The 18,714-nt window shown below is 40.3% G+C and overlaps 1 protein-coding gene across 1 annotated transcript; it reads left to right on the top strand.

The window, feature by feature from the left end:
* The first annotated feature begins 531 nt into the window (after positions 1-531).
* Positions 532-18,482, top strand: LOC125252968 (lysosome membrane protein 2-like). Its single transcript, XM_048166688.1, has 9 exons — positions 532-809; positions 2,163-2,320; positions 2,765-2,909; positions 3,095-3,286; positions 10,870-10,961; positions 11,071-11,190; positions 12,457-12,635; positions 12,715-12,833; positions 18,359-18,482. Exons 1-9 carry the CDS (start codon positions 687-689, stop codon positions 18,434-18,436), a joined length of 1,206 nt encoding a protein of 401 aa, XP_048022645.1. The 5' UTR covers positions 532-686; the 3' UTR covers positions 18,437-18,482.
* The last annotated feature ends 232 nt before the right edge of the window (positions 18,483-18,714 follow it).

Below are 18,714 nucleotides of genomic sequence, written 5' to 3'. Positions count from 1 at the left end.
TTATTAAACGTGTCTCGAAATGGACGTTGTCGCTAGTTGGTCAAAGTTCACTTGTAATATATTTTATGAATTATAAATATATATTTTTATGTTTCCATTTGCACAAATAGCAAAATAAAACCTCCACAATAATGTTTTCATAACTTTAAAAAAGATAAAGATGTCATTTTCAGCGTTAACTATTTTTTTGTAATTTGATGCAACGGTAATATAATACTAAGTATAGTGTTATAAATGTACATACATGTTTTTTTTTTTTAAATAAAATATAAAAAAACTGCAGGATTTACGATAGTGATGACCGTTAAAACCGGTCTGTGGTCACGTGACACTACCCGGACAGCGGTTGAAGCGTAAATATTATACGTCTTTTTTGTAGCGATTGAAATACCGTGTTTTCTTTTAGATGTCATATAATAATCTTTTGAAGTAATATTTTTAAATGTTTGTACTTTACAGATGACAGATATCTCAAATAAGGCAAAAATCGTCGTGAGGATCGGGTTTATTGAGCCATCGAGCGCCCCCTGCAGGATCACACGGACTGTGTCTCGTTAAACGGCTATTTTCCGCTCAGTGTGTGTTTCGCTGTCGCTGTGCTGCTGAGTTCCTGACACATGTAAACACTCTCCGTCCGGACCAGCTGCTCTGTCTCTTTGTGCCTCTGTGTCCGAACCGAGCGGATCATGTGGGTCCGGTCCTGCTGTGTTTGGGGTACTGGGTTGATCTGCATTCTGCTGTTAATCGCCGGGATTGCGATGGTTGTGTCGCAAGTCTTTCTGAAGCTCTTAAACAACAGAATAAAGGAGGTCAGTGAGTGTGTGTGTGTGTGTGTGTGTGTGTGTGTGTTCATATGTTCATGTGTTTTTCATTCATATCACGTTTTTCATATAGATACTGTGACAAAAATAAACATAGTAGAGATATGTTTTATATAAATAAAACAATATTATATAGTATGTTTATATCATAATATAAAATATTATAATATATAAATCAAATATTATTATTATTAGTAGTAGTAGTAGTAGTAGTAGTAGTATAATTTTCCCCTCACATATTATGAAGATAAATAATAATACAATATAATATTTGATATTATTAAATGTTATTATTAATATTTATTTTATCATTCATATATATATATATATATATATATATATATATATATATATATATATATGTATTAAATAATATTATTACATTTATATTATGAAATATAAATATATAAATCCATAGTCTGTGTGTGTGTATCAAACATATTATTATCTAATATATATTGCAATATAATATGTTATACATATATATGGATTATCAACTATATTATTATATATTATGTATTGTAATATAATATGTACTATTTTGTTATGTTAGTAATATTAGTATTAGGATTATTTTTTCAGAATATTCTTATTATGATTTTCTCCACACATGTTATGAATAAAATCTTATAATATATAATATAATAATTTGTTATAATATCATAGTATATTGTATAATTATATTATATTGTATAAATCAAACATAATATTATGCAATATATATTATAATATAAGATATGATATATTTTATTAGTATTAGTAGTAGTATTATGATATTCTTACATAATATTACAAAATAAAGTAATTTATTATATAATAACATCATAGTATATTGTATAATAATATTACATTATGTAATATATTATTATTATTATTATTATTATTATGTAGTATTATAATTTTCTCCTCACATAATATTACAAAATATAGTAATTTATTATATTATCATTGTATATTGTTTAATAATATTATATTATTATTATTATTATTATTATTATTATTATGCAGTATTATGATTTTCTTCTCACATTATATTATTATATCCCAAAAAAATTTTTCTAGCATTATTACTATGAAATTTAATTCCATAATACCATGGTGTCGAATTAATATCATATTCATAAGCCATATGCTTAAGAAGAGAAATTAGATAATACCATGTCCAGAAAATATCTTTTTTTTTTTTTACACACATTTTTATAAATGTGCACTTTGAATTGTATATTATAAATATATAATATTAAGAAGCTGTCTCTTGCACTAAAGTAGTTTTATGTGTTTCTCTTCCTAAAATATGAGTAGCTCTGGTCATTTTAACCCACAATTCACTTTCCCTTACAGCAAGTAGTTCTGGAAAATGGTACAGAAGCGTTTTCGGTGTGGCAAAACCCGCCTCCGCCTGTTTACATGCAGTTTTACTTCTTTAATCTGACCAATCCAGAAGAGGTTCTGAACGGAGACAAACCCTCTGTCATAGAGATCGGCCCGTACACGTACAGGTGAGCCATGACATGTGACATACAATAGACTGTCTCTTCTGCTCAGCAATTCTGCATTTATTTGATCAAAAATACAGTAAAAATTGTGAAATATTATTACAATTTAAATATCTGTTTTCTATGTGAATATATAGTAAAGTGTAATTTATTCCTGTGATCAAAGCTGAATTTTCATCATCATTACTCCAGTCTTCAGTGTCACATGATCCTTCAGAATAATATGCTGATTTGCTGCAGTTTCTCCTCCACAAGTTTTATGACACATCAAAAACTGTTCCTAAAAAACAGCGGCACCCATGTATCAACAGCTTCAGGGCTTCAGATCTTAGTATTTATTTATCTGAATCACATGATGTGTTGTTGAAAAGTAGCTCAGTTTCGTGACATTGCTGTTTTCTTTGGTCAATAACAACCAGATCTGAATACTTGAATTTCCTCTTTCAGGGAGTATCGACCAAAAGAGGATGTGAAATTTATGGACAACGGAACCAGAGTTCAGGCTGTCAATCCAAAAACATACGTGTTTGAGCCTGACATGTCACGCGGCTCTGAGGACGACCTCGTTCGGACGGTCAACATCCCCGCTGTGGTGAGATTATGATCTGACATACTAAAACCACAGAGAAATGAGAGTGTGTCACGTGTTTAACAGGTGGAAAGCATGTCACATTTCACTCCAAAGTCAAAATAACAGTAAGAAAATGATACTTTCCATTAAGAAATGGCATCTGAGATGAGCTGATTCACTGTGTATGTGTGTGTTTTTGACTTCAGACCGTGATGGATAAATACAAAGATACCTTCTTAGTCAGTCGCATTATCTCTGACCTGATGAAATCCCTGAGCGTCGGCGTGTTCAAGACGTTCAGGGTCGGTGACCTGCTGTGGGGTTACGAAGACCCGCTGCTTAAAGAATTCAAGATTGTTGAGCCTGCGCTGGACGACCACTTCGGACTTTTCTACAAGGTTAGAGTCATTTGAGGTTTTTAGCATCAGTCAGTAACTGTCCCTACATTAACTGATTTTTAGGTTCAGTATACACATATATCCAGTTCTGATGCTCATGTGTCCACTGTTGGCTCTTTCGGCGGTGGACAGGGGTCAGCATAGGCACCCTGACTGATCTGCCGCCCCATACGCAACAAACTGATGCACTGTGTATTCTGACACCTTTCTATCAGAACCAGCATTAACTTCTGGAGCAGTTTGAGTTACAGTAACTCGTCTGTTGGATCGGACCACACGTGTATCAATGGCTGCGTTTACACTGGCACAAAACATCCGATCTTTGCTCACATCTGACACAGATCGGAATTAGTTGCACACGTGTAAACACAAAAATCCATACAAGATCCGATTTTTCCGCATCCGATCTGAGCCACTTACAAATGTGGTTTTAAATCCGATACATATCCAATCTCTGGACATGTGACCTACGTCTAAACATGCATGTCCGATTCCCATTGGAATTCCAAGCCATCACAAGGCGAGGGCGACACGTTTGCTTACTAAAAGGTAGCTTTAATGCTGTGTTATGAAGCAGATGTGCTTGTATGCACTAGCACTGAAAAATCGCAGCTTTATTATTGAGGTGTTAACTTTATATGTCTAACGTTATCTATTTCAAGAAAGAAATTGCGCACACACACATACATTCAGCACCTTTGTCCGGCTAATTTAAAAGAGACCGGTGTGTTGTTTTTCTTATAAGCCAAAAGCTTCACTGTAGCTACTCTCTCTCTCTTTCCCTCGCTCAATTTCATAAAAAAAAAATGAATTCTTAAACTAATAACTGTAGATAAAATATCAAACGCAAACTACCTTTATTTTCCAGTCAGATTTTGCGCTGCAATACGTCCATGATACACTGACAGCTGTTAACTTATCCATTCTGACAGGTGATCATGGCCACTCGACATATATATAAATTAGGGCTGGGCGATATATCGCATGCGATTCTCACGCGCATTTCGTCAGTAAAGCCGGTTCCCTGATTACCGCTAAATCGCCATCACCTGCTTTAAAATGGAGCACCTTTTAATAGACAGAGCCGTAATTCACTGATAAGCCACGCAAAATCGGGTTCATTATCGAAGTCGATTCATCTTCGATACTGAACGTGATTTTGCGTGGCTTATCTCCCAGGAGATAATAGCGGAGGGTGAGGATGGCCCACCTGATGGCAAGACACTCCTTCTCCACGGTGCTGTACTTAGCTTCTCTCTTAGAGAGCTTACGGCTAATCTACAGCACCGGCCGATCCTCCCCCTCTATCTCCTGGGACAGGACAGCACCCAGCCCCCTGTCCGACGCGTCAGTCTGCAACAAAAAAGGGAGAGAAAAATCAGGAGAGTGAAGCAATGGCCCGCCACATAGAGCAGCCTTCACCTGGGTAAAGGCCTGCTGGCACAGCTCCGTCCACTGGACCGTATCTGGTGCCTTCTTTTTAGTTAGATCAGTCAACGGGATGGTGAGGTCCGAATAATTATGTACAAACCTTCTATAATATCCCGCCAGCCCGAGGAACTGTCTAACCTCCTTTTTGGTCTTAGGGCGCAGACAGGTCGCAATCGCTGCTGTCTTATCAATTTGGGGACGCACCTGTCCATGTCCCAAGTGGAAGCCCAGATACCTTACTTCCACGCGCCCAATCGCACACTTCTTCGGGTTGGCCGTGAGCCCGGCCCCCCTCAGCGATCTCAGGACGGCCCTCAAATGCTGCATATGCCGCTGCCAGTCATTACTGAAGATAATAATATCATCCAGATAAGCAGCAGCATATGCACCATGGGGCCGCAAAATTTTATCCATGAGACGCTGAAAGGTGGCCGGTGCCCCGAACAGCCCGAACGGAAGAGTAACAAATTGGTGTAATCCAAACGGCGTCGTGAAAGCTGTCTTTTCTTTGGATAATGGCGACAAGGGGATCTGCCAATATCCCTTTGTTAAGTCCAATGTCGAATAAAAGCGAGCCGTACGGAGCCGGTCAAGCAATTCGTCCACCCGTGGCATTGGATACGCATCGAATTTCGACACAGCGTTCACCTTGCAGTAATCCACACAGAACCGAACTGAGCCGTCCGTTTTGGGAACCAAAACTATCGGGCTCGCCCAGTTACTGCTGGATTCCTCTATTACCCCCATTTCAAGCATCGCTCCTAATTCTTCCTGAACTATTTTTTTCTTGTGTTCAGATAAAAGCGCCTTTGCGCCCCCCGAGTGGGGATTCCCAAGGAAATCCTCACTGATCAGGGCACGGCATTTATGTCACGGACATTACGTGAACTTTATGAATTATTGAGCATTAAATCGATTCGTGCCAGCGTCTTTCACCCACAAACGGAAGGGCTGGTCGAACGTTTTAATCGCACGCTTAAAACAATGATTCGTAAATTCGTACAGGAAGACGCCAAAAGTTGGGAATCCCCACTCGGGAGATTAAAGAAAACAGTGCGTCAGCAACACTCTTAGCGGAAATGTTGCGGAGAGCCACTGCTTCGGGATATCGTGTTGCATAATCCACAATGACTAATGCAAAACAATGTCCTCGTGCTGATCGCTCTAATGGCCCAATGAGGTCCATGCCAATTCTCTCGAAGGGGACCTGCATTAATGGGAGGGGGCGCAAAGGCGCTTTTGGGGTGGCCGGTGGGTTGACCAACTGACATTCAGTGTCGTCACCTGTCCTAAATGACCAGCCATTGGATTAGAATGAGCCGCTTGAAAAAGCATTTCCCTGCAGCTCCTAGGAACTAACAACTGGGTTGTATCTTCTTTTGTCTGAGCGTCTTGGGTCACTCGATACAACCTATTTTTTATAATTGCAAAATATGGATAAGTAAGCGGTTGTCCAGGATGGAGAGGCTGACCGTCGATGGTAGTGACCTGTTCAAATGCACGTTTCAGCGTCTCATCCTGAGACTGCTCCAGGGGAAAATCATTGTGCTCCGAGAGAATAAGTCTCTCAATTTTGCTCTGTTCCCCTGAGGCAGTACCCAGTGGTCCCGGTTCAGTCTCTCCCGCCTGCACACTCGCGTTCCTCTCCGGTGCATTTTTTCCCCAAGAGGCATCCGTACATAAAGCCCCCAATAATTCAGTAAACGCTGGCCAATTGGTTCCCAAAATTAACGGATGCCGGAGGTGCGGGTTAACTGCCACCTCAACACTATGCTTTTGACCCCTGAATTGAATAATAACTGGCACCATAGGATATTCCACCACATCCCCGTGCACACACCGCACCCTAACCATGCGGTTTGTATCCAATGGCCCGGACAAAATCAGGCTTTGATGAACGGAGGTTGGTTACAACCTGAGTCCACCAAAGCCTGATAGGTACCCCCCTTGATACTCACAGGTATTTGGTACCGGCTAGCTTGACCAGGGGCAGTCTGCGGGTCGTCCGGGACCCGGATCATTCTCCCCACCTCAATGACAGGAGACCTGTCCACGAAATGCTCCGGGTCCCCGCAACGCCAACAGACCGGCCCAGACCTACCCGCCGCTCTCGTGGCAGAGAGTGGGTTAAATTGTTGGCGCGTAGAGAGGGGAGAAACAGGAGCGGGGTCCAGCCCGACAGCAGACAGTCCCGCCCCTTGGGCAAGGCTCTAGATCCAGAAACTGATCCAAGTTCCCCGGGGCGGAACACGAGGCGGGCAGGGCGGACGAGACCTGGGGAGAGGGACAGGTCTAGAGAGAGAGAGGGGAACAGAAGGAGAGAGAGAGATTGATGGTAAAAGTTCGCCGACCCCTGGGCACGCCACCATATGGTCCTCTGCCAGATGGATGACCGAATCCAGCGACGTGGGCCGGTGGCACTGGACCCACTCGGCCGTTTTCTTCGGAAGCCGAGTGGTAAACTGTTCCAGCACCACCCGATCGATGACTTGCTCCACGTCGCTTCCGTCGGCCAGCAGCCATTTGCGGCAGGAGTCCCGGAGCTGTTGGACCATCTGGAATGGCCGGCTGGACTCCCCCAGCCCCAGTGAGCGGAAGCACTGGCGATGTTGTTCCGGGGTCCGGCCGACGCGCTGTAGGATGGCCTGCTTGAGATCGTCGAAGACCAGGAGGTTCTGTACAGGGAGCTGCTAAGCCGCCACCTGCGCTTTTCCTGATAACAGGGGGATCAGGCGCACCGGCCACTCCCCCCGGGGCCACCCAGAAGCCTCCGTCGATCTTTCAAATAAGTCCATGAAGGCCTCTGGGTTATCTTGTGGCCCCATTTTATTCAGTGGCAGGTGGGTGGGTGCAGCGAGTGTGCTGGTGGTCTTAGCACGAACCTCCTGGTCAATCCAGCTCCAGAACCTCTCACGGTCTTCCTGCTGGGCTTCCAGCAGGGCTTGATGATGTTCCTGTTGCATGACCGCGAGGGATGAGATGATTTCCGCAAACGGCTGGGCAGACGTCGAGTGCATGGCGGCGGCTCCCTTCTTCCTTCCTGGGTTTCGACACCAGTATAACAAGTTCAAGTTCGTAGGGAAGGAAGAGGACAGGGTCGACTTTGACTGCTGACTGAGTTTTTATTTCAATAACAAGATGTCCAAACAAAAGTCTGTGCAACGCACAATAAACAATCCACATCCACAGACGGGCTTCACTCCAGTAGTGCTCTCCAGCTCAGTCCCAGTGTCTCTCAGTCAGCAGTCCCTCTCTCTCTCTCACACTCCTGCTTCTCCTGGTGTTTTATCCTGTCTCCGTGCCAATTACTGGAATTAGAAACAGGTGTTCGTGATTTACAATTAACCCACTCACTCACCACGCGTCTCCCGACTCTCTCTCCTGCTGCAGACTTCACTGAACCACGCCCTCCCTGCCACACCATCGTTTATTACTGTATTCATGGAGACAAGAGCCGTCGCTATTTTCATTTTTAAACACTTGCAGTCTGTATAATTCATAAACACAACTTCATTCTTTATAAATCTCTCCAACAGTGTCTAATGTTAGCTTTAGCCACGGAGTACTATCAAACTCATTCAGAATCAAATATAAACACCCAAATAAACACTATACTCACATGACCCGAAGCATGCATGCAGCATACATGACGAACATCTTGTAAAGATCCATTTGAGGGTTATATTAGCTGTGTGAACTTTGTAAATGCACTGTATTATAGAGTTGCGAGCTCAATGGGCAGGGAGCATGAGATTTAAAGGGCCAGCAGCCCCTGAATCGGTGCATAGTTAATGATGCCCCAAAATAGGCAGTTAAAAAAATTATTTAAAAAAAAATCTATGGGGTATTTTGAGCTGAAACTTCACAGACACATTCAGGGGACACCTTAGACGTATATTACATCTTGTAAAAAAAACGTTCGATGGCACCTTTAATAGCACGCCATTCAGAAACCGAGGGTCTGCTATGTGCATGTAAAACTATCAGTGACGACCATTTTGGGGCAGGAAGTAATGTAAACACAGATATCGGATACCAGTTGCGTCTAAAGTGAATGTAAACACACTGACCAATAAAATGGGATATGGTCAAAAGATCGGATCTGTGCATTAAGACTTACAGTGTACAGGTGATGGTCATATAATTAGAATATCATCAAAAAGTTGATTTATTTCACTAATTCCATTCAAAAAGTGAAACTTGTATATTATATTCATTCATTACACACAGACTGATATATTTCAAATGTTTATTTATTTTAATTTTGATGATTATAACTGACAACTAAGGAAAATCCCAAATTCAGTATCTCAAATTCAGAAAATTAGAATATTGTGAAAAGGTTCAATATTGAAGACAACTGGTGCCACACTCTAATCAGCTAATTAACTCAAAACACCTGCAAAGGCCTTTAAATGGTTTCTCAGTCTAGTTCTGTAGGCTACACAATCATGGGGAAGACTGCTGACTTGACAGTTGTCCAAAAGACGACCATTGACACCTTGCACAAGGAGGGCAAGACACAAAAGGTCACTGCAAAAGAGGCTGGCTGTTCACAGAGCTCTGTGTCCAAGCACATTAATAGAGAGGTGAAGGGAAGGAAAAGATGTGGTAGAAAAAAGTGTACAAGCAATAGGGATAACCGCACCCTGGAGAGGATTGTGAAACAAAATCCATTCAAAAATGTGGGGGAGATCCACAAAGAGTGGACTGCAGCTGGAGACAGTGCTTCAAGAACCACTACGCACAGACGTATGCAAGACATGGGTTTCAGCTGTCGCATTCCTTGTGTCAAGCCACTCTTGAACAACAGACAGCGTCAGAAGCGTCTAAAGACAAAAAGGACTGGACTGCTGCTGAGTGGTCCAAAGTTATGTTCTCTGATGAAAGTAAATTTTGCATTTCCTTTGGAAATCAGGGTCCCAGAGTCTGGAGGAAGACAGGAGAGGCACACAATCCACATTGCTTGAGGTCCAGTGTAAAGTTTCCACAGTCAGTGATGGTTTGGGGTGCCATGTCATCTGCTGGTGTTGGTCCACTGTGTTTTCTGAGGTCCAAGGTCAACGCAGCCGTATACCAGGAAGTTTTAGAGCACTTCATGCTTCCTGCTGCTGACCAACTTTATGGAGATGCAGATTTCATTTTCCAACAGGACTTTGCACCTGCACACAGTGCCAAAGCTACCAGTACCTGGTTTAAGGACCATGGTATCCCTGTTCTTAATTGGCCAGCAAACTCGCCTGACCTTAACCCCATAGAAAATCTATGGGGTATTGTGAAGAGGAAGATGCGATATGCCAGACCCAACAATGCAGAAGAGCTGAAGGCCACTATCAGAGCAACCTGGGCTCTCATAACACCTGAGCAGTACCACAGACTGATCGACTCCATGCCACGCCGCATTGCTGCAGTAATTCAGGCAAAAGGAGCCCCAACTAAGTATTGCGTGCTGTACATGCTCATACTTTTCAGTTGGCCAAGATTTCTAAAAATCCTTTCTTTGTATTGGTCTTAAGTAATATTCTAATTTTCTGAGATACTGAATTTGGGATTTTCCTTAGTTGTCAGTTATAATCATCAAAATGAAAAGAAATAAACATTTGAAATATATCAGTCTGTGTGTAATGAATGAATATAATATACAAGTTTCACTTTCTGAATGGAATTAGTGAAATAATAATAATAATTATATGACCATCACCTGTAAATGCAGCCAATGAGCCTCGGCCGCCCATGACCCTGTCGCCGGTTCACCACTGTTCCTTCCTTGGAGCACTTTTGATAGATGCTGACCACTGCAGACCGGGAACACCCACAAGAGCTGCAGTTTTGGAGATGCTCTGACCCAGTCGTCTAGCCATCACAGTCAAACTCACTCAAAGCATTTTTCCTGCTTCTAACATCAACTTTGAGGACAAAATGTTCACTTGCTGCCTAATATATCCACCCACTAACAGGTGCCGTGATGAAGAGATGATCAGTGTTACTCACTTCACCTGTCAGTGTCATGATGTTATGCCTGATGTTGTGTATTATGTTGCTATTGAAGTTTCAGTTTCAGTCGATGGCTAATCAAAGCAGCTGATATGTGTGTTTCTCTGTTTAGTTCATCTGTTAACTGTTTCATTCTCATGTCATTGATTATGTTTCAGAAAAACGGCACAGATGACGGTGATTATGTGTTCTTTACGGGGAAGAAGAATTATCAGGACTTTGCTCGTATAGACGAGTGGAACGGACAGAGGTAAACTCGTTTTATCTCCAGAAGATTCATGAATGGATTTCAAACGAGCTGCACAATCAGCATGTGCTCAGAGAAGATTGAATTATGGATTATTTGCTCTGTTTGTCAGTTCATTAAACTGGTGGAGTTCAGACGAGTGTAACATGATCAACGGCACCGACGGAGCGTCTTTCCATCCGATCGTCACAAAAACTGAGAAACTTTACATATTCTCCTCTGATCTGTGCAGGTGAGGATTTCGACATTTCTACAGTGAAATACTGTTAGTATTTAGCATTAACACACACAATATTTTTTAACATACACATTCTTTTGAGAGAGAAATTAATACTTTTATTCAGTAAGGACACATTAAATTGATCAGACATAAGACATTTATAATGCTACAAAATATTTCTATTTTATATAAATGCTGATCGTTTGAACTCTATTCATCAAAGAATTCTGAAAAATAAAATGTATCATGGCTTCCAAAAAAATATGAACTGTTTTCAACATTGATAATAATCATAAATGTTTCTTGAGCAGCAAATCATCATATTAGAATGATTTCTGAAGGATCATGTGACACTGAAGACTGGAGTAATGATGCTGAAAATTCAGCTTTGATCTCAGGAATAAATTACACTTTACTATATATTCACATAGAAAACAGTTATTTAAATTGTAAAAATATTTTAAAATTTTTACTGTATTTTTGATTAATTAAATGCAGCCTTGGTGAGCAGAAGAGAAAAAATTAAAAGATCCAACCCCAAAAATTTGAACAGTAGGGTATATGATAATATCATGACTATTAATATGTGATGTATGTCGATATAATCTTAAATGATATATGGTTAATATAATAATATGATGAATATTAATATATGATTATATACGCTTCTTTATTTAAATTTAGATTTAATTTGGCTTATTATTAACTTAATAAAAATATTTAATATTCATATTAATTTGCCAAATCTTGAATAAAAATAGACATATTATATTATTGTATTTTTTATTGCAAATTTTCTAGAAATGATTAATAATAGTTGCTGAGCTGTTTATAAATGCTCTTATTGATTCAGTATTGATCATATTGGGTCTGAACATGTGACCTGTTACACTGGTTTATCTGAAAGGTCTTTGCATCAGAAAAGGTTTTTGTGTCACCAAGCGTTTTTCCTAAATAAGTGATTTTTACCCTGTCGTGTATATAGGTCAAATGTGAGTCGGTCTTCATGTGGTTTGAATCAGAATCAGCTGATCACAAGCACAACTATTCAGCAGTTTACAGAAGTGATTACTAAACATAAAAATGCGTTACATCACAGTAACAGAAACAATCCTTTAGCCGGAACCATGTTAAAGTTTACAGGGTAATTATAGTGACAAACAAAGCCAATAAAAATCTGAGAAGTAGGTCAAACTGAAACACATCTGACTCTTTGATTATTTGACTCAAATGAATTGCGTCTCTTCAGCTGTATCAGTGTGTTTTTTGTGTTGACAGGTCAATTTATGCTCTGTACGAGTCTGACGTGAGCGTTCAAGGGGTTCCTGGTTTCCGTTTTGTTCCACCCAGCGAGGTTTTCGCTAATCTTACGATTAACCCAGATAACGCAGGCTTCTGTGTGCCGACCGGTAACTGTCTCGGCTCCGGCCTCCTCAATGCCAGTGTGTGTAAAGAAGGTCAGTGTGAATGTTGTTTGTGACAGAACAGACGCTGGATGGCCCGCTGACGCCTGTGTGTGTGTGTGTCTCCTCTCAGGTGCGCCCATCATCATGTCCTCCCCTCACTTCTACCAGGCAGATGACAAGTTTGTCCAGGATGTTTTCGGGATGAATCCCAAGAAGGAGGAGCACGAGACGGTCATTGACATCAACCCAGTACGTGTGTTTAGCCGCCCTGAAAACCTCTGTCACATACAAACCTGCTGCACTCTCACATATGGGAAATAAAAGTGTATGGATGGATGGATGGATGCATATGGATGGATGAAAGATGGATGGGTGGGTGGGTGTATGGATGATGGATGCGTAGATGGATGGATATGGATGGATAGATAGATGATGGATAGATATAGATGGTTGATGGATGGATGGGTCAGTGGATGGATGATGGATAAATGATGTATGGATGGATGGATGGATGATAGGTGGGTGTATGAATGATGGATGGGTGGGTTGTTGGATGGATAGATGGATGGATTGATTGATGGGTTGGTGGATGAATATGGGTTGGTGGATGAATATGATGGATGGATGGATGATGGATAAATGATGTATGGATGTATGGATGATAGGTGGGTGGGTTGTTGGATGGATAGATGGATGGATTGATTGGATAAATGGATGGATGGATGGATGGATGGATGGTCGGTGGATGGATGGATGGGTTGGTGGATGGATGGATGGATGGTGGATGATGATGGATAGATGGACGGATGGATGGATGGATAGATTGATGGATGGGTGGTGGGTCGGTGGTGGATTGATAGATTGATTGATGGGTTGGTGGATGAATATGGATGGATGGATGGATGGATGGATGAATGGATGGAAGGATGGGTGGATGGATGGATTGGATGGATGGATAAATGATGGATGGATGATAGATGGATGGATGGATGGATGGATGGATGATGGATGATGGATAAATGATGTATGGATGGATGGATGACAGATGGATTGGATGGATAGATGGATGGATTGATTGGATAAATGGATGGATGGATGGATGGTAGATTGATGGGTTGGTGGATGAATATGGATGGATGGATGAATGGATGGAAGGATGGGTGGATGGATGGATGGATGGATGATGGATAAATGATGTATGTATGGATGGATGGATGATGGGTGGGTGGGTTGTTGGATAGATGGATGGATTGATTGGATAAATGGATGGATGGGTGGTCGGTGGATTGATAGATCGATTGATGGGTTGGTGGATGAAGATGGATGGATTGGTGGATGATGGATAAATGATGTATGGATGGATGGATGATGGGTGGGTGGGTTGTTGGATAGATGGATGGATTGATTGGATAAATGGATGGATGGGTGGTCGGTGGACTGATAGATCGATTGATGGGTTGGTGGATGAAGATGGATGGATTGGTGGATGATGGATAAATGATGTATGGATGGATGGATGATAGATGGATGGGTGATGGATGTTGGATGGGTGGATGGGTGGATGGATGGATGGATGGATGGATGTATGGATGTATGATGGATGGATGGGTGGATGGATGGATGGATGGATGGATGGGTGGGTGGGTGGATGGATGGATGGATGGATGGATGTTGGATGGGTAGATGGGTGGATGGATGGATGGATGGATGGGTGGGTGGGTGGATGGATGGATGGATGGATGGATGGGTGATGGATGTTGGATGGGTGGATGGGTGGATGGATGGATGGATGGATGGATGTATGGATGTTGGATGGGTAGATGGGTGGATGGATGGATGGATGGATGGATGGATGGATGATCGGTCGGTCGGTGGATTGATTGATGGGTTGGTGGATGAATATGGATGGATGGATGAATGGATGGAAGGATGGGTGGGTGGATGGATGGATGGATTGGATGGATGGATGATGGATAAATGATGTATGGATGGATGGATGATAGGTGGGTGGGTTGTTGAATGGATAGATAGATGGATGGATTGATTGGATGAATGGATGGATGATAGATGGATGGGTGTATAGATGATGGATGGATGGATGGATGGGTGTATGGATGATGGATGGGTGGGTCGGTCGGTCAGTGGATTGATTGATGGGTTGGTGGATGAATATGGATGGATGGATGAATGGATGGAAGGATGGGTGGATGGATGGATGGATGGATTGGATGGATGGATGATGGATAAATTTACATTTATCATTTATTCATTTGGCAGACGCTTTTATCCAAAGCGACTTACAAGTGAGGAATACAACAAGCGAGTCGTCATGACGAGGCAAATAGACAAGAAGTGCTCATAATACAAGTTATAGGCAGTGCTCAGATTATCCTAAGCTACAATAGAGAGGGATTAGAGGAAGTGAAAGGAAAGGAATAAGAAGGTTTTTTTTTTTTTTTTTTTTTTTTTTTTTTTAAGATGAGGTTAAGTGCTCACGAAAGAGATGGGTTTTCAGCTGTCTTTTGAATATTGCCAGGGATTCCGCATTCCGGATGAAGGCAGGAAGATCATTCCACCAGCAAGGGACAGTGAATGAGAATGTTCTGGAAAGTGATTTCGTGCCTCTCTGTGATGGTACCACAAGCCTTCGCTCCTTTAATGAGCGCAGGTTTCTGGTAGGAGTGTAGACTCGTAAGAGTGAGTGGAAGTAGGAGGGTGCTGAGCCTGTGGTGGATCTGTAAGCAAGCGTCAACGCCTTGAATTTGATGCGAGCAGCAAGTGGTAGCCAGTGAAGAGAGATGAAGAGAGGCGTGACGTGGGCTCTTTTGGGCTCGTTGAAGACGAGACGTGCTGCTGCGTTCTGAATCATTTGTAGAGGCTTGATTGTGCATGATGGCAGTCCAGCCAGAAGAGCATTGCAGTAATCAAGCCTAGAAATGACCAGAGCCTGGACCAGAAGTTGTGTTGCATGTTCTGTTAGAAAGGGCCTGATTTTCCTGATGTTGTAAAGTGCAAATCTGCATGACCGAGCTGTCTTTGCAATGTGGTCTTTGAAGGTCAGTTGATCATCAAGGATTACTCCAAGATTTCTGGCCGAATTTGATGGGGTAATTGAGGATGTGCCTAGCTGGATCCCAATAAATGATGTAAATGATGTAAACGATGTAAACAATAAATGATGTAAATGATGTAAACGATGTAAACAATAAATGATGTAAACGATGTAAACAATAAATGATGTAAATGATGTAAACATAAATGATGTATGGATGGATGGATGATAGGTGGGTGGGTTGATTGGATGAATGGATGGATGATAGATGGATGGGTGTATAGATGATGGATGGATGGATGGATGGATGGGTGGGTGGATTGATGATGGCTTGATGGATTGATTGATGGGTTGGTGGATGAAGATGGATGGATGATGGATAAATGATGTATGTATGGATGGATGGATGATAGGTGGGTGGGTTGTTGGATGGATGGATGGATGGATGGATGGATTGATGGATGAATGGATGGATGATAGATGGATAGGTGTATGGATGATGGATGGATGGGTTGGTGGATGAATATGGATGAATGGATACTGTAAATGATGGATGGATAGATGGGTGGGTGGGTGGGTAGGTGATGAATATGGAAGGATGGATGGATGGATGGATGGATGGATGGATGGATGGATGAAATTGGAAAAATAATCATTTAAATACACAATCACTTTTCCCAGGTAATATTTCCATTTTCCAGACAATTTTTTATCAGTTCGCTTTAGAACAATGACAGTCTAAAAGTCAATTATTTACTCAGAAATAATTAAATTAGTTGTCTTAACAATATCATACATCATATTTTTCTCAGACACGATTTCTTAACATGAAAATACATAGATGCCTTTATTAGTGTTCATATATCTGCACTGCCATAAGAGGGCGTCAGCGCACCACACTCAGGCTTCAGGCCTCTGTGTTAAAGTACAGACTCTCTTTCATCATTAAACTCACGTTTTGACATGATAGCAGTGCCTCAGATCCAGAGCGAGTGAGTGAATGAGTGAATGAATGTATGAATGAATGAATAACAGTATCTGTGAATTTATGAGTTACTGACAGAACAAACAAACATGTTACTCTTCTGTCTGAGTCACTCACTGATAAACTGATCATGTTTGCATGAGGTTATCTGATTTCCCAGTTAGTCCAGTGGCATCCCACTTCCCGACAGGTAGTTAGTCATTAAACAGGTGGGAGGTTTGGTTGGTTTGTGTGCTGTGGGAGTTTAGTTTTATAAGCGCTCGTGCTGCAGGATTGGGATTGACACGGATCAACAGGATAAAGTTTGCTGTAGGTGTGTTTTATGGTGTTTGTGTAGGTTCACTTGGAACAGATTCAACCCTATATTATCTGGCAGTACCATGGTACAGTAACAGTATCAGAGGGTAAAAATGTGGTAAACAGCTGTGGTAAAGAATCATTACCATATTTTCTGTTGTTGTATTCACTCTTCACTTGAGGATAGAGGTCAGGCTCCGGTTTGTGTTAATGCAGGTGCGTGTCATGCAGTGTCATATCAGTACTCATCATGCCTTTTGCACACGGCACACGTGTGATGGTAGCATCTTCCTCCCCAGTGTGGGTGAAATGTTTTTAAGTGGGTCGCAGATGTGTGTCGTGATATGTTCATCATCATGAGATCAAACTGCTGACCATCAGAATCCATACGTTCTTTAAAGCTCCTGATCTTGTGAACGATCCATCAGTTCACGATAACCTAAAGAAAATACGTGTTTGTCTTGATGACCTTGGCTGACTTTTTTTTTTCTCTTGTCATTGTCTAGAGCAGGGATTCCCAAACTTAAATATTTCAATAATTCAACAACATATTCACATGATTATGGTTCTTTGATGTTGGTTAATGTTGGTCAAAACAAACTAAAAAAGATATGAATATATTTTAATATTTTATAAGTATGTTTTTTTTTTATTAATAATAATAATGATTATTATTATTATTATTTATTTATTTTTATTGTACATTGTTGTGATTTAATTAATTTTTAGTGTATTATGATTATTTTGATGGTGTTTAATTTTAAATTATTTATTTGTTTTACTTATACATTTATGATTTAATTCATTTTTAGTAAGCATTTTATTTTGTAAAATATTTTTTATTTTAAAATAATTAGTTTTAATTATGCATTTTCATGATTTAATACATTTTTAAAAGTGTTTTACAATAATTTATTTGTTTTAAACACTTTTGATGATATTAATACATTTTTAAAAGTGTTTTATTTTGGTAGTTCGTATTTTAAAATAATCTATTTGTTTTAATAAACACTCTTATGATTTAATTCATTTTAAGTAAGTGTTTTAGTTTAATGGTTTTTATTTAAAATGATTTATTTGTTTTATACATTTTTATGATTTAATACATTTTTAGTTAGTGTTTCAATTGAATGGGTTTTATTTTAAAACTATTTTAATTTAAAAATTTTAAGATTTATTTAATTTTAGTAAGTATTTTATTTTGATCTTTTTATTTAATATTTTTTTAATCTTAAATATTTTTGGATTGTTTTATTTAATGTCTTTTATTTTAAAATAATTTATTCATTTAAATTTTACATTTACAGTCTATTACAATCTGATTACCTCTTCATAAATTCACAAGCCTTGTATTGAATAATGTGAAGGAGTTGTCGAATAGCGATTTATTGGTTGTTTGAGGGAATCTCATGTTGATTTGGTGTGTGTTTGTGTTCTCAGCTCACGGGACTCTTGCTTCGGGGAGCGAAGCGTGTTCAGGTGAACGTCTACCTGCATCAGATCCCAGCGTTCAGGTGAGGATGAGGACAAACAAACCAAATTCAAGTGGTAAACAAATAGAAACTTCTAAGGAAAAGTTACAAAGATAAAATACTTACAGTGACCCGGTTTTATGTTTCATATTCTTTTCCATTGAAGTTTCGGTGAGATGTCATTTGCTGGTGTGTTGAGCATCAGTAGTGTAATACTTAGTTTAGAATATAGTCACTTTAATAGTCAGGCATAGCATTAATTTAATTAATCAAACGTAAGACGGCATAAAAAATAAATAAATAAAGATGTACCTCATTATTAGT

The sequence above is a fragment of the Megalobrama amblycephala genome, linkage group LG18 (genome assembly GCF_018812025.1).
Source record: "Megalobrama amblycephala isolate DHTTF-2021 linkage group LG18, ASM1881202v1, whole genome shotgun sequence".
NCBI lineage: Eukaryota > Metazoa > Chordata > Actinopteri > Cypriniformes > Xenocyprididae > Megalobrama > Megalobrama amblycephala.
Note: the sequence above shows the minus strand (reverse complement) of the source record. Positions and strands in the feature narration are given on the sequence as shown.

Excerpts from the sequence above, each read along its gene's own strand:
- LOC125252968 (XM_048166688.1), top strand. The coding sequence starts at position 687 with ATGTGGGTCCGGTCCTGCTGTGTTTGGGGTACTGGGTTGATCTGCATT. Across the intron at positions 2,321-2,764 it reads ATCGGCCCGTACACGTACAG|GGAGTATCGACCAAAAGAGG; the intron begins GTGAGCCATGAC and ends TTCCTCTTTCAG. Across the intron at positions 12,834-18,358 it reads CGGTCATTGACATCAACCCA|CTCACGGGACTCTTGCTTCG; the intron begins GTACGTGTGTTT and ends TTGTGTTCTCAG.